The following is a 17,212-nucleotide window of genomic DNA, read 5'->3' as shown; positions in this document are numbered from 1 at the left end:
AGAGAGGAGGGAGGGGAGAGTGTGCGAGAGAGGGAGAGAGTGTGCGAGAGAGGGAGAAAATATCCTGCATAGTTTCCACCAGCTTCCTAATGTCGTTGGCTTTCATAGCATGCAGGCTATAAAAATCGATGATAAAAAATTACTATTATTTTCATTAAGCCTATCTGTATATATATTAAAAACACGGATGTCAATGTTACTAACAACAATTTGTATTCCTCAAGGGAGTAAGGCAAACGACAAGCGACACCGGAACATATCTAGCCCAGTTGAACAACCCACTCGGTATGTTAGACAGCAACAACATTTTCCGGAAAATACAGAACTTGGCTCAACAGGTTCGGACATATCTTTAATTTATATACTAAGTGATTTGATTCTTGACATGCTGTTCTTACCTAAGATTACTAAATGTTAACCTTTCAGAATGACAAATCACAAGGATGTCCTATTGATTATGCAAAATAAGGTCATCATTTTCATATTAGTTAATACACGTGTATTCTCTACCGTAGTTGTTTAATGCTTGAAAGTCTAATATTAACAACAGAGATTGAATAGATTAGTAATGAATATTTTTATGGAAGTTTATCTGTGTTGGTAGTAATCATAGTAAATTGCTGAACTTTATTCCAACGCAAGGATCAATTTTTTTATCGAGCACTGTCGCCTTCATCTGGATGTCTTCATCAAATGATCTACTACTTCTGTGTTAAAAACCCGAAAGAGTTACGGGCAATCCAGCCATTACTTCACAGAGACGGTGGACGATATAAACTACCTGGCACGTTTGACAAATTGCAGACGTATTCGTAAAGTCTCGTGTGACTAAAGTCACGTATCCGTAACTCTCGCGGGTTTACGTTTGGAAAAGGTTGGTCATTTCTTATGCTGCTGAAGACGACAGTGGTGGTTGAAAATTTGATACATGTACTTGTGTACCCTTGTACCAAGGAGCTTCAAATCTATCACCACATGTACGCTTTGTAACGAAGTTCAGCATTGTACTATAACAATGAATCTTAAACAATACAAGGTCCCCCTTGCTGCTCCATGGAATGCACCAAGAGCTAAGGAGTGGGACATTATGACAGTTCAGGAGTTCATCAACAAGGAGTGCTGGACAAGGTAGGCAACTATGGCGCCGTTAAAAGTCAGTTCTTATATACACCACGATATCTCTATATAATCAAGCCTATTTCTCCTTATATCAATCAAGGTAACTTGTAACTGGAAAGGTAACATTTGAAACGCAAATATTGTTTACCTTCACATGGTCAGCCCAACAAACTACTGCACTGTTCATTCTTACTCTCAAAGTCCAAAAATCTAAAATTGTGTTGCTGTTTCTTCTGACTACAATAAATGGAAGTATGGTGAGCAAGCCCTCAAACTCTATTCTGCTACATAATGTACCCTAACACCACAGGGTGTTGCTACAGCAAGAGTTACCATGGTAACACACGTCTGGTCCAGGTCATTGACTTTGTTTGGGATGGAAAAAGAGGAAAAAAATGAGCAAAACCATGTTCTCCTTCTGCGAATGTGAACATAAAAATCACTTAAAGGGTGATGATTTCAGCTCCCTTACATGTAATTCTGATTTTGTTTTTAATCTACTTTTTTATGATCTTTCAACTACAGGATGGCCAGGAGTGATATACAAGGTGTGGTGCAGTCCACATTCTGCTGCGAAGCCCACGAGATCTCCTTACTGTATTACCTGTTTTACATGGCTTCTGGGCAGGGACAAAGACGGGTTATTTCCGCCACCAATGGAGCGCAGGTACAATGAATGGATGAATGAACGAGTGAGTGAGTGAGTGAGTGAGTGAGTGAGTGACTGAGTGAATGAATGAATGACTGAAGGAAAGACGATACTTTTCAAAACAGCCGCCATTTGGGCCGCTCGACTCTCCGTGGTCAAGTTGCTTTTGCTGCTAACATACAAATGGAAAAGAGCCGCAATTTCACCTTGAGCTCGCCGGGTTGTCGTCAGATGAAATAAAAGCAGTGTTTGGGCAATCGCAGAGATGGATTTGAACAATAGCGTCGAGAAACAGTTAGAGGAAATTCAGCGGTAAAATAATGTAGCGGTAAATTCAGTTTGTACCTGTAACTTTTAGCTTTAAATAATTGGCTTGTTGTGGTGAGGATTGACTTCAATGCAAGATTAAAAGATTTACATCTTGCACAGGAGTTGTTTCCCTTGAGTGTTGGTTTGATATACATGCATATACGATAATGTATATGTGATAATAACTTTAATGACCCACTTTCCTTCTGTGTATGCAGTGTCATAATTCATGGTCATTTTTTCGCAGACTCGGTTGTTTATTCGTGGTTATAGGAACCGACCATGAATTATGACACCGTGTACACCTCAGCGCGGGTCATTAACCCTATATTATCATATAGCCAGGTGACGTTGACCAATCAGAAGGCTCCATTCCACATTCCTTATGACGCCGTAATGTCACAAATAGAGTCAAAATCGGGTATTTATTCATCCCAATCCATACATTAAACAACCCAAATAATCACCCGCAGAACAGGGCTCTAGTTCTAAAAAATCCAAAAATAACTTAAGTTGTGTTCCAATGACCTCGGCTGACTCCCATAAGAACACCTGTTCACTGCCTGTGACCCAGATAGAAGACATAGAACGTGAACTCTACCCAGTGACCTCAGGTGACTCCAGAGGGAACTATGTTCTATGTTCTATTCAGCATGTGCATTGTATCACTTACTGCATCAGTTTGGATAGACTATCGTGTAAGCTATATGATAATAGTGTTAATGTCCCGCCCTTTCTCGGTGAATACGGTGTGATAAAGCCTTGTCAGTTGCTATAACCACCTCATAAAGCCACCTCGTTCTCTGCGCTCACTTGGTGGCTTTATTCTGTGGTTATAGTAACTGACAAGGCTTTATCACACCATATTCACCTCGGGGCGGGACATTAACCCTTAATTTATACAGGAGAGGAAAATTGTGGGCGGTGCCATGCAAGTGAGTGAGAAGATTGCGGCGTTGCTAGGCGACAGAGTCGTTCTGTCTAGTCCTGTTTTGAGGATAGACCAGGAGGATACAGTTGCCATAGTAACCACCCACAGCGGGCAACGGTACAGGGTAGGTCATTTTGTGTCACATATCTTAGTACAATACAAATACTTGTTTCTTTTTGGCGACGTCTCAGGGGCGGGGGCACTATTACAGTGTTTTACAATTTCAAAATAAACGTATCTGATCTATTATTAATAACTGTCCGCCTATGCGTGGTCTTTAGTTGGAGTAGAAAAAGCCGTTTTTGTTATGTGTATGATGACAAATCTTGGTTAAGTTTCTGAAAAATGTAACAAAATCATGTAATATTGTTTAAGCAACATTTGTTTAATGACTGACATTCAGGTAGCGGATATCCCTTTAATGTATAAAAGTATGTAACGATTTCCTGAATGATCAGAGCGGTTTGGCTAACATAGCTTTACCTCTTTAACGTTTTTCAGGCCAAATATGTCATCAGTTCTGTGCCACTGCCCGTTCTGCACAGAATTCTATTTGAGCCTCCTCTTCCAGCTATGAAATTACAGGTGATTTGTTTATCTTCTTTGTTTATTCATGTATTTTATTTAGATGATCCTAATTCTCTTTTTTATGTAAACCACGATGATCTTCTCTTGCTGTAGTTTATTATGATATTATAATCTATTGTTCAAAAATCATAGGAAAATGTTTCTAAAACGTTGCATCCTGGTGAGCTAAATAAAAAAAAACACCAAAATGTTGAAAACATGTTGTTTTTGTTCCGATGTAGTTGGTGCAGAGGATGACGATGGGATCTATCATCAAAACCAACACATACTACCGGACGGCATTTTGGAAGGAGAAAGGTCAGCATGACATTCCCCAAAACTCTTTTTGTATATCTTAAACCCTGTCACAAACTCGGGACATTTCTCCTACTACCAACTAACCAAGGATGGAGCAGTCTGACATCATTTCTAACCTTATCCTTACACGTGCTGTAGTGGAAACGTAGGTCAAGTTCAAAATGGTTTACCTGGCTTTTTTTCAACAGTACTGCAGCGTGATTTTCATGCATTTTTGATTGTATGTTATAGTATTATCTCTAAAATTTGTGTCACATTTAACCCGCAAACATTGTTGTCCTACGTCCAAACAATAGCCGACCACTAGGCAAACATGGCCGAACCTCCTGTCCACGACCGTATGTTTTAAACATATTGAAACTGTCGACTGTGACTCAGCCGAACAGTAGCCGACCTCACCGAACACCAGCCGACCACATTCGACCTTGTGTCGGGCCTACCCTTTAATAATTGAATTGCCTTTGTGCATCACAGGCTTTTCCGGAGAAGCACAATCTGACATAGGACCGGTCATGTACTGTGTAGATGACACCAAACCAGACGGCAGCCATCCTGCAATCACGGGGTTCATCCTAGCCGGACATGCCAGAGATGTATGTGAGATGTCCCCCGAAGAAAGGTACTTGTTTAGTTACTTAATATGTTTACCTTCGTAGAAGGAAAATATATTGTCTTTGCTCAAGTCAATGACCTGAACCAGAGAAGCTGCTTATCATACGTATGAATGTATTTGGGTTTGAGTAAGAATAAACAATGCTGTAGTTTCTTGGGGCTATAGCTAGACCATGTGAAGGTAAACATTGTGCATTTGCTTTGCAAATGTTACCTTTCTAGTTCAAATTGCAACTACTAGTAAATTGAAACATTGAATACTTGAATGGTGCGGCTATACATATAACGCCAGTATTGTTTGTTTTGTTGTATTTTGCGTTTAAAAAATGTGTAACTGGAGTTAAACGCTATAATGTCATTGGTCTTTGTCTTTTGTTGATGAAAAATACAGTGTGAAGAACAAGACAGCTAATAGTAAAGGCACTAACAGAAGCGATGGAGCACTGTACTTTAACATGCAGTGTACTACTTCCCTTATCGTTAGGGCCATGAGTTTTAATGTATTTTGTAGTTGACGAACAAAAAAAAAATAAACATGTCGAAGAATATACATTTCAGAATCAACCCATCATTATCAATACCATTTTGATACGTGGATTCAGAAGTATATATACTTCTGAAATAGAAATATATGTACACTGTAAATACAATGGGATATACGTACCTCATAATATATGTAAAAAGAGCTTTTGCATTTATAGGAAGCAAGCAGTTTGTGAATACTATGCTGAAGTCTTCCAGTGTCCAGAGTTTCTTCATGTGAGTTGCAGTTATATTAATATATGAATCTCTAAAATTGTAGTTAGTTGTCACGTTCTAATATCGCTTCTGCTTTGTCGCCATTTCAAAGTTAAAACTTTTGTTTCAACACAAGGGATTGAGCTAGAGTCTTTCCACCAGTTATGAATATATTGATCAAGAACAGAATAGCCAAATTTTACAAAAACACTGGTGCGCTATACCCTCTGTTGAGAGATCGTAATATCCCAACAGACGTGAGAGTCCACATTTACACCAGCATACTAAAGCCAATTTTGACATACAGCTGTGAAACATGGACGCTCACTGAAAGACGTAAAAGCATTCTCCAGGCAGCGGAGATTAGGGTATTACGGCTGATATATGGAGTCACAAAAAGAGAATACATAAGAAACACCATCATCAGAGCTTCCCTAAAAGTTGAGCCAATCATCAACTATGTGGAAAAAAGCCAATTAAGGTGGTTTGGTCATGTGAAAAGAATGGCTGCCACAAGGGGCGTGAAACGTATTCTGGAGTGGAAACCTCCTGGAAAAAGACCCCTTGGCCGACCCAGGATTAGATGGACTGATGGTCTGAAGAAAATCCTGGCCAAAAGAACAAACATTTCCTTTGAAGAAGCTAGAGAAGACTGATTGGGACTCTCAACTGACAGACCAGTATGGTCTACATAGCCTCTACCAGGCTTGAGGGCACGGCTGGAATTATAGTAGAAATCGGCCCGAAATAGAGAGATAACACGCCGAGGGAGTTTAGCCATCCAGTTTACAGTNGGTTCAAAAGGGTTTACCTGGCTTTTTTCTAACAGTACTGCAGCGTGATTTTCTATGCATTTTTGTATTGTATGTTTTAGTTATTATCTCTAAAATTTAGTGTCACATTTAACCCGTCAAACATTGTTGTCCTACGTCCAACAATAGCGACCACCGGGCAAACATGGCTAAACCTCCTGTCCACGACCGTATGTTTTAAACATATTGAAACTGTCGACTGTGACTCAGCCGAACAGTAGCCGACCTCACCGAACACCAGCCGACACATTCGACCTTGGTCGGGCCTACCTTTGATAATTGAATTGCCTTTGTGCATCACAGGCTTTTCCGGAGAAGCACAATCTGACATAGACCGGTCAGTTACTGTGTAGACGACACCAAACCAGAACGGCAGCCATCCTGCAATCACGGGGTTCATCCTAGCCGGACATGCCAGAGATGTATGTGAGATGTCCCCCGAAGAAAGGTACTTGTTTAGTTACTTAATATGTTTACCTTCGTAGAAGGAAATATATTGTCTTGTCTCAAGTCAATGACCTGAACCAGAGAAGCTGCTTATCATACGTATGAATGTATTTGGGTTTGAGTAAGAATAAACAATGCTGTAGTTTCTTGGGGCTATAGCTAGACCATGTGAAGGTAAACATTGTGCATTTGCTTTGCAAATGTTACCTTTCTAGTTCAAATTGCAACTACTAGTAAATTGAAACATTGAATACTTGAATGGTGCGGCTATACATATAACGCCAGTATTGTTTGTTTTGTTGTATTTTGCGTTTAAAAAATGTGTAACTGGAGTTAAACGCTATAATGTCATTGGTCTTTGTCTTTTGTTGATGAAAAATACAGTGTGAAGAACAAGACAGCTAATAGTAAAGGCACTAACAGAAGCGATGGAGCACTGTACTTTAACATGCAGTGTACTACTTCCCTTATCGTTAGGGCCATGAGTTTTAATGTATTTTGTAGTTGCGACAAAAAAAAGAAACATGTCGAAGAATATACATTTCAGAATCAACCCATCATTATCAATACCTATTTTGATACGTGGATTCAGAAGTATATATACTTCTGAAATAGAAATATATGTACACTGTAAATACAATGGGATATACGTGCCTCATAATATATGTAAAAAGAGCTTTTGCATTTATAGGAAGCAAGCAGTTTGTGAATACTATGCTGAAGTCTTCCAGTGTCCAGAGTTTCTTCATGTGAGTTGCAGTTATATTAATATATGAATCTCTAAAATTGTAGTTAGTTGTCACGTTCTAATATCGCTTCTGCTTTGTCGCCATTTCAAAGTTAAAACTTTTGTTTCAACACAAGGGATTGAGCTAGAGCTTTCCACCAGTTATGAATATATTGATCAAGAACAGAATAGCCAAATTTTACAAAAACACTAGTGCGCTATACCCTCTGTTGAGAGATCGTAATATCCCAACAGACGTGAGAGTCCACATTTACACCAGCATACTAAAGCCAATTTTGACATACGGCTGTGAAACATGGACGCTCACTGAAAGACGTAAAAGCATTCTCCAGGCAGCGGAGATGAGGGTATTACGGCTGATATATGGAGTCACAAAAAGAGAATACATAAGAAACACCATCATCAGAGCTTCCCTAAAAGTTGAGCCAATCATCAACTATGTGGAAAAAAGCCAATTAAGGTGGTTTGGTCATGTGAAAAGAATGGCTGCCACGAGGGGCGTGAAACGTATTCTGGAGTGGAAACCTCCTGGAAAAAGACCCCTTGGTAGACCCAGGATGAGATGGACTGATGGTCTGAAGAAAATCCTGGCCAAAAGAACAAACATTTCCTTTGAAGAAGCTGGAGAAGTCTGATTGGGACTCTCAACTGACAGACCAGTATGGTCTACAGGCAATCGGGTGAGAAGAGAATGAATATATTGATAACTTCTTTAACCCCTCTCAAGAGGTAGTATTTGAAAACGTCCAGTATTTTTTTGAAATTGTTCGGTATCGTTTACCAGATACCTTTTACTCAGATGTTGGTGACAAGCATGACTGGGTCAATCCATTGAAGAAGACCATAGCGACTGGTCGAAAACTTTAGCGGAGAACAATCGGATTCTTTGTGTTGGACGTTTTAACGTAAAACACATGGAACTGTTCTTAGCTAGAGGTACACAGAACGTTTCTGATACCATTACCTGGATGTACTGTAGCCTGTGAGAGCATAAACGTATAATGTAGGTTTTCAGTTCATTTTGTATTAGGTTAGAAGTTGTATCTAATAACGTTGCATGATGTACTTCAGCCTGTGAACTATGTGGAACAGAACTGGATGGCGGATCCTTTTTCTGGGGGCTGCTTTGTGGCCACCTTAGGACCTGGTGTGCTGACAAGCTTTGGCAGGTGAAGTCATGTACCCTTATCCTTACATGTACATGTGCTGTTGTGGAATGTAGGCCAAGTTCAAAATGGTTTACCTGGCTTTTTTCAAAGGTACTTCAGGGGGATTTTTTATGCGTTGATTGATTATATAACCTTAGCATTATCTCTGAAAGTATGACCATATTATTTCGATTTTATTTGGCTTGGCCGTTTTGATGATACAGATACATTCCTTTGGAAAATGTGCTAATTAGCTCTATCAGGTGGATAAATAGTACAATGAAACATGGTGATACAATTAAATGTAAAGACACCCAAGGCGATTTCAAAGCAATAAAACAAGATATTTAAAGTCAATTATCACTTTTAAAATGCTTTAGGTTGAATCTACCTATGTCATGACTCAAAGAACGTATGGCAAAAATGCGATGTCGCATGACAGAAAACGGTTGCTTGTTTCGTTTTGTATCGTATTTTATTTATTTGTATTAACTAAAGAGAACTACTTACTCAACTTTTTGTCTGGACTATTTCAAGCGCGTAACAATGACAAAATAAGAATGGCAGTACTAATTTTAGGCAGATTTCCTTACTTTTGTTTTGCCGCTCTGAAACAGCATTTAGGAACTAGCGTTATCCTAGTATAGATTGCTCATAACTTCGATGTTAAAAGCACAAATGTATGAATTGGTGTGGCCTAACCAACCTTGCTCCCGACCTACTACTAACCATAGCTGTGGGGAGTTCGGCTAGTGTTCGGGTGTATGTATTCGGTTATACGTGACAGGGGCTTTACTCACTCGCACAATCACTCCCTACAGAGCGATACGCAAGCCGTTTGGTAAGGTGTACTTTGCCGGTACGGAGACAGCAGTAAAGTGGAATGGCTACATGGACGGGGCTGTGGAATCTGGCGAGAGAGCTGCAAGAGAAGTAAAAACATATAACATTATTATAAAAGCAATATATTATTACAGTAGTTTAGTAGCGATGTAATCATTCTTGTATGAAAATAAAATATTCAAGGCAGATTAATTCAGGGGACCCTGACGTACTGTAGTGTACACAAAAAGACACATATTTATTTTGTAATGATGTTTCATTGATATTTCCTTGATCATTTTGTAAATAAATGTACATGTACGGTTGTTGGTATGAAGCAAAACTTTAAGATAATCCTGTATCTTAAACTTGCAGGTTTTGCATGCCATAGGGAAGATATCAGAAGACCAGATCTGGCAGGAGGAGCCCCCGAGTCCTGATGTTCCCCACACACCTTTTGAAGATAACCCATTGGAGAAAATCCTCCCGTCCGTTCCACAGTTCCTGTATATTCTGCTAGCACTCGTTGTGCTGCTGCTTTCTGTGCTATGGGTTTATCTGTTCTAAAAAGCTACATCTTATTAAAGTTAAATATGACGATTTTGACGTAATGTAGTAATCCAAAGGCATAGTGAAATGGGCTCCTTTTTTGTTGGGAAAATATCTAGACTGCGCAATGGTTGGTGAGTGGAGTAGGATGAGAAGGCGTCGCACATGATATTAAAATAGGAAAGTCTGTAGCGCTTTGTTGTTATCTTGACAAGAAGTTCCGCAGAGATAGAGGGGTAGTTTGTTGTATGATTAGGTGTTTTTGGAAATACACTTTTAAAAATACACTTTTAAAAATATTTTAATGTGATTTTTGTTTTAGGGAATTAATTCTGTCACTGTTCCACGTGAATTCCACGACAACTATTTTTTAAATACAGCACAATTAAATGAAATAAATGAAATTTCAACAGGAAAATACAAAACATAATTTTTGACACCCCCACTAAAAGTGGTACTGTTCCAATGTTACGTGGTCACCGCAGATGATCACCTAGTAGATAATCTGTTTTTATGTCCACACAATCTTGTTTCACGTGTCATAATAACAATTTCTAACGATTTTTTCGGCAACGGGGGAATTTTATAAAGAAATTCGGGTCAAATAACTTAGTACGATAGACTATATGATAATAACGTTAATGTCCCGCCTTATCCTCGGTGTATATTGTGAGATAATCCCTGGTCGGGTGGGATAACCACCTCATAAACCCCCTGTTCACTCGGTGGTTTATTCGGTGTTTATAGCACCCGACCAGGGATTATCTCACCATATACACCTCGGGTCGGGACATTAACCCTTTATTATTTTATACATATTCAGTTATATTTCATTTTATATTTTAAAATATGTTGTGTCAGCACTGTGCAAACAACCAAGGCCTGTACTAATTTTTTTACATAGGACAATAAACATAACAATAAAGAAGGTTATGCCAAACAAAAGCCCTGTTGTCACCAAGTCTTTACAATGAGAGGGGCAGTTTTATAATGATCATCCTCTTAGTATAGTCACATGTTCCAACAATTTCTTCGTTTCCATTGGAACCAAGTTATCTGAGAAGTTCAAGAAACAGGCAAGTAGCTTACTTTGCCCAGAAAAGTACAAGAAGTTGGGGTCAACTTTCCTCTTAAAAGAGGTAAGTGAAGCTACAGTGTATGGAATGATCAGAGCCTTAGGAACCAATAAGGGTACAGGGTTAGATNTAACTTAGTACGATAGACTATATGATAATAACGTTAATGTCCCGCCTTATCCTCGGTGTATATTGTGAGATAATCCCTGGTCGGGTGGGATAACCACCTCATAAACCCCCTGTTCACTCGGTGGTTTATTCGGTGTTTATAGCACCCGACCAGGGATTATCTCACCATATACACCTCGGGTCGGGACACTAACCCTTTATTATTTTATACATATTCAGTTATATTTCATTACACATATTTTTAAATATGTTGTGTCAGCACTGTGCAAACAACCAAGGCCTGTACTAATTTTTTACATAGGACAATAAACATAACAATAAAGAAGGTTATGCCAAACAAAAGCCCTGTTGTCACTAAGTCTTTACAATGACAGGGGCAGTTTTATAATGATCATCCTCTTAGTATAGTCACATGTTCCAACAATTTCTTCGTTTCCATTGGAACCAAGTTATCTGAGAAGTTCAAGAAACAGGCAAGTAGCTTACTTTGCCCAGAAAAGTACAAGAAGTCGGGGTCCACTTTCCTCTTAAAAGAGGTAAGTGAAGCTACAGTGTATGGAATGATCAGAGCCTTAGGAACCAATAAGGGTACAGGGTTAGATAAAATTCACTCAAGATTCCTAAAAGCAGCTGCACCATCATTATGTATTTCCAAACCCCATACCCATATATTCAACCTGTCTCTTGCAACTGGTATCATTCCTAAGGAATGGAAAGCGGCCAAGGTAACCCCTATACATAAAGGCGGAGACAAAGAAGACCTGAATAACTACAGGCCTATATCTGTGCTTCCAGTTATCATGAAGGCATTTGAGAAAGAAGTTCACAGTCAGTGACTGGACTATCTTCACAAACACAACATCCTAGCTGAACAACAGTCTGGTTGTAGACCAGGACATTCAACGGCTACTACACTGCTAGATGTCACTGATTATGTGTATCGAAACATTGATAGGGGAAACCTTGTGGGGGCTGTGTTTTTAGATCTAAACAAAGCCTTCGACACGGTTGATCACTACCTGTTATTAAAGAAACTGTCCCGTTTAAGTAGCCTCCGGGCACGACACTTTTCCTTCAATAATGCGGAGAAGGCAGCGGCGGACATGTGCCCGGGCCATGATGTCAACAGGGTTTGAGGTTTTTGGCAGGAGGTACGAACAGACGCCGAAGGGTTTTAGGTACAAACAGTAGCAATGTAAGTTTAACATCGCATTCATCCCATCCCTGCAAACACCAAGAAGAAGTACATCTTTCCACATGGACTGTCACAATCCACCATAGATGGAAGAGATGAAAGTAATTTCGTGACACCCTACCAACGCACCAAGTATGACACCAATCCTTGCAGCCGTTCTTGAGTTATCTTGTTGACGAACGGACAGACGGACAAACGCAACTGAAAATATAAGCTCCATGACATATGGAGCTAGGTAACGAGTTAAATTAGCCCGACGCTCCAACCTAATTACACTGAAACCTTGCCGAACCGGTTTCAGTTGGACCTCGTGACATATTTACATACGAAATCCTGATCCAAAACTCTCGGTTAAAACTGTGTAAACTGTACGAGTTCAATAGAATTGTATTGACAATGTAAATATAGTGAACAATGTAATTATAGTAAATGCATGACGTCTAGGCCAGATCTCATATCTTGTTAACGGTAGACTGTAACATCTGTTATGTAATATTATGTTTATCTGAAGTGTAACCGACACTGTTAACTGTTGCCTGTTCCGAATTGTTTATATTCTTGTTGTTCCGAATTGTTTATATTCTTGTTTGTATTGCATGGAACAACCTAAAGGACTACATGTGCCTATATAGCTATTTTAAACAGTCTACTCAAGACCTTACATAATGATTATTAACTATCGATATTATCATTTCAAACAACCTAGAGGACTACAAATATTTACGTTAAACCTTTATAAGACTCTCAAAATTCGTATTGAAACAACATAGATGACTACAAATATTAATACTTACGATCAAACTTAGTAGAAGGTGACTAACCCTATTAACATCTATAAACCAAGGATGATAATACAATAATTAGCTGCCTCAGCAGACTCAATGCCTGGGTTTTGGTGAACCTTTATGATGCGCCTTTTTTTCTGACACACTACTTCTATTTTTTATTCCAACATATAAACGACGATGCTCCACAAAAGTCCTGTGTGTTGACCTGTTCACTACAATCTAGAAGAAGAACTTGCAACAAACATGCAGTAGCCATGTGGACTGCAGTAAACGTCTATAGATTGTGTGGTCGGTGGTTTGTGTGTGTGAATGACGATAAAATCGTCGTCTCCTTCTTCTCGTGATGTCCAACTGACGACTCTTCGACAAGAACATGTATCGGGTCAAATGTCATTCACCGTTGTATTTCTTTTATTCCAAGGAAGGAACATACCAGCACCTGGCGCTGCCGCTTCCTTACTATCCCGCAGCTCTCCCACACTGTGTCGCAGTAGTCCATGAGGGGGAGTACCATTGAATTATACAACATATCAGTTACGTTAACTGTGAGACAGGGTCTAAGACGCCTGAGTAAGGCTAGACGCTGAGTTACCCTAATACAAAGTTTGTCCTAGGTATTTGAACGAATTCACTCTATGGTTTCATTTCCAATATTGATTGTACATGGTTTTACAGATTTTAGTTTTCCACTACTGCAAAAAAGCATCCACTGTGTCACAGAAGTATTTAAAGTGATTCATCTGAAACCTTGCAGATAAAAGAGTGAGTTTATTGTTCAGTGTGGTTTCAATGTACCTTAAGTCATCACTGGAGCAAAAATAATGGCAGTATCATCTGCATAGAGACATACTTTGCTGGATACAAATTCTGGAAGGTCATTTATAAACAAGATGAACAACAACGGTCCCAGTATGGAACCTTGGGGCACTCCGACTGTAGCTGGGAGATGATCTGAGGAACAACCATTTAGAGACACTGCCTGCTGCCTGTCAGATAAGTAGTTGGTAAACCACCTGAGTTCTACATCTGTGCCTCCAATCCAGGACAGTTTCTTTAATAACAGGCAGTGATCAACCGTGTCGAAGGCTTTTTTTAGATCTAAAAACACAGCTCCCACAAGGTTTCCCCTATCAATGTTTTGATACATATAGTCAGTAACATCTAGCAGTGTAGTGGCCGCTGAATGTCCTGGTCTACAACCAGACTGGATGTTCAGCAAGGATGTTGTGTTTGTGAAGATAGTCCAGTAACTGACCGTGAACTTCTTTCTCAAATGCCTTCATGATAACTGGAAGCACAGATATAGGCCTGTAGTTATTCAGGTCTTCTTTGTCTCCGTCTTTATGTATAGGGGTTACCTTGGCCGCTTTCCATTCCTTAGGAATGATACCAGTTGCAAGAGACAGGTTAAAGTGTTTAACCCTAAACAGTACACCTGGGGTCCGCGCGGACCCCAGCACTATGTATTCTGTAGATTTTTTTCTGAAATTTTAGGTAATTGGCACCCACAAAGTTGTCTCTCAATACAGTGCAGAAAACTCCTATTCTACCATTTATAAAAAAAATTATATCTGATTTTCTTTTGGGGTCCGCGCGGACCCCAGCCGGCTTTCGATCATAATGGATACACTGGCGTTCTTATACATTACCTTATTTCCGTTTTTATATGTTTTTATGCACTCATCGTATATCTACCAAGTTTTCAAAGAATGGTGTAGTAATAGAATTAAATTTTAATAACTTTGGTGTAATTATGACGTCATATAACGTCAGAGCTAATAATATAGTCCGCCATATTGGATTTTGACCAATGACGTCATCAAATTAGCATATTCTATGCATATTAAATGATTTAACTTATGTTTAATTATGTAAGATATTATTAATGTTGGAAAAGAAGTGTAATTTAATATAAAACTCAGAAAATTTTTATGTTTAAACCAAAATTACTTCTATTTTCAAAAAAACTGCCTGCTAGAAACCCGTTGCCATGGCAACACAAAAAAACATCAACTTACTAGTATCAAACTAATATGAACTTTTTTCCAGATACATTTTAGGAAAGGTCTCCAAATTTGATACTTCTAGCGCAAGCCGTTTAGCCGCTATCAGAGATCAAAGTTGGGCCTCAAAAGCCCCTTCAGTCTGAAATGGGTTTAAAAATCGGGTATTTCTTCTTGTCTTCTTTTTTTCACAAAAAAAATAGAAAAAGTTCAAAATGTATGATTTTTGTATGTAATGTGGACACAGAGGTTCCCACATCAGTTTGCAAAACAATTGAGCTGGTAGCATGTTGATAATTTCTAAAAATTAGCAAAAAACTGTTCTGGGGTCCGCGCGGACCCCAGGTGTACAGATTAATCAGTCCGGGAAGGTGTACTGTTGAGGGTTAAAGTGGGTAAGGTGTTTGGATATACATCATCATCATCATCATTTACTGCTGATTCCTCTAAGAAGAGGATTATTAGCAGCTGCGCATTAGTGACTGTGTGCAAAGTGCAAACAAAGGATAGGGTAGGGATGGACGTAGACAAGTGCAAGGACAGGACAAGTGAGATCAATGGTGCTAGTATAACACATATTTACATATGTACAAGGACAGGGAGACAGCTCAATGCAGCGAAGCCCGTCCAAGCTCTGCTTTGAACTGGGAGGTGGACTTCGCCTCCGCCACACTGGGCTCAAGTTCATTCCACTCCTTGATGGTGCGAGGGAAGAACGAGAGCCTGTAATAGTTGTTATTACTCGCGATAGTCTGCAGCTTTAAAGCACGGTGGTAAAATCTGGGCTGCAAAGTTCCCACATTTCATAGAATCCGAACAGTGTTCGATCGTGTTCGATCTGGGCAATTTGAATCGATCCCGCGTTCCATTTCGGGGTCACCTGCGGTCATTTGCAATAAAGCGGCAAAATAAGCCCTTCTGCCTCGCAACAGATAAAAAACAACACTTTTCTATAGATACAAACAGTTTCCAGGACAGTACATGTCCGCTATCATTTTTTGTGGACATGTAACATGTAGCGAAGCTACTGTCGTATCCTTGGGTGACCTTGAATACTGTAGTGATTCTTTACGCCTTTATGAATAACACGGTGCACACTTTTGGGAGATATGACATGTCTGCAAAACTCGTTCAAACCTGGAAGCATGGAGAGTCAAACATACCCCATTTACGGCTCAAAATGACTGCCACGGTTGTCCCGAAAATCGTGCTTTAGGGATTTTTGAAAAATGCTCTTGATTTCGAATTAGGCCATGTTGATTTGATTATATGGATGACATCCGCGCGCGCATAAATTTTCGGCCATTTCCAAAAAAAAAGTTTTCAACCATACTGTAAATCGTACAAAACAGTTGCAAAATGAGCAAAAATATACCATAAGTTACAAAAAGAAATTAATAAAAACTATACCAATGTCGTAGAGTGCCAAAATCAAACGAAAAAGACGAAATTGTAAAGAAATGAACTTGAAGACTAGATTATTCGCCAAACCATATTCTGTGCCATTTTGCTCAACCCTCATGACCACGTAGATTTCATAATGAAAAGAATTTTTTTTTTGCTAAACTTTTTTTATTCACACGCGCGCATCAGTTTTGGGGCTCCCGGAGGATGTCATCCATATAATCAAATCAACATGGCCGTATGGGTAATTAAGTGCGAAAAAAAGAAAAAATAATCGATTTTTTTCACCTATTTGTCTACAAAAACTATACTTTAAGTCAGAAATTAAAAAATCCCAAAAGCACGATTTTTCATCTTATTCCTGGTCGTCGAAAAATATAAAAATCAGTTACCTTGCGTAATATGCGTAGCCAGGTTTGCTCGGTGATTGGGTGAAATATGGCGCACCGAAATTCCATAAATTATCGACTTTTTAACGAAATCCGAAAAAAAGTATCCTTTTAGCGCAAAAAATCACCATTGAATGTATGTAAAGACGATAATTTTATTTCATTTTTAACGAAATTTTCCCTTCGATACTAGTTTGTTTATTTTCAAATGTTTTACGATTAGCCCGAGATTGCGTCTTGTAACCCGATACTTTATCGAACGCCCCCAGCAATGGGAAAGAATGTCGTAGTGACAGACCGCCGTGAAGCGTGATTAGTGCGGCGGGAGCATCGAGCTGCCGGAACAAGACACGAGGTGTGGAGAACAGAGATGGTGTTGTGCAGGACTTTAAACATTGTAGTAAGCCTGGCCATTTTGCGGCGATGTTGGAGTGATTGCCATCCCAGGTTTCTTAGCAT

The 17,212-nt window shown here is 39.3% G+C and overlaps 1 protein-coding gene across 1 annotated transcript in view; it reads left to right on the top strand.

Moving 5' to 3' along the window:
- Positions 1-9,800, top strand: part of LOC109471638 (amine oxidase [flavin-containing] B-like) — a 14,341-nt gene extending 4,541 nt beyond the window's left edge. Inside the window, exons 4-14 of the mRNA XM_019770977.1 lie at positions 225-338; positions 1,037-1,128; positions 1,645-1,786; positions 2,983-3,132; positions 3,486-3,593; positions 3,818-3,893; positions 4,368-4,512; positions 5,207-5,264; positions 8,322-8,419; positions 9,220-9,331; positions 9,596-9,800. Coding sequence (XP_019626536.1) covers positions 225-338; positions 1,037-1,128; positions 1,645-1,786; positions 2,983-3,132; positions 3,486-3,593; positions 3,818-3,893; positions 4,368-4,512; positions 5,207-5,264; positions 8,322-8,419; positions 9,220-9,331; positions 9,596-9,787 — 1,287 coding nt within the window. The 3' untranslated portion in view covers positions 9,788-9,800. The remainder of the gene's footprint in view (positions 1-224; positions 339-1,036; positions 1,129-1,644; positions 1,787-2,982; positions 3,133-3,485; positions 3,594-3,817; positions 3,894-4,367; positions 4,513-5,206; positions 5,265-8,321; positions 8,420-9,219; positions 9,332-9,595) is intronic.
- The last annotated feature ends 7,412 nt before the right edge of the window (positions 9,801-17,212 follow it).

Source organism: Branchiostoma belcheri, unplaced genomic scaffold (assembly GCF_001625305.1).
Source record: "Branchiostoma belcheri isolate BF01 breed outbred unplaced genomic scaffold, Haploidv18h27 scaffold251, whole genome shotgun sequence".
Taxonomy (NCBI): domain Eukaryota; kingdom Metazoa; phylum Chordata; class Leptocardii; order Amphioxiformes; family Branchiostomatidae; genus Branchiostoma; species Branchiostoma belcheri.
Note: the sequence above shows the minus strand (reverse complement) of the source record. Positions and strands in the feature narration are given on the sequence as shown.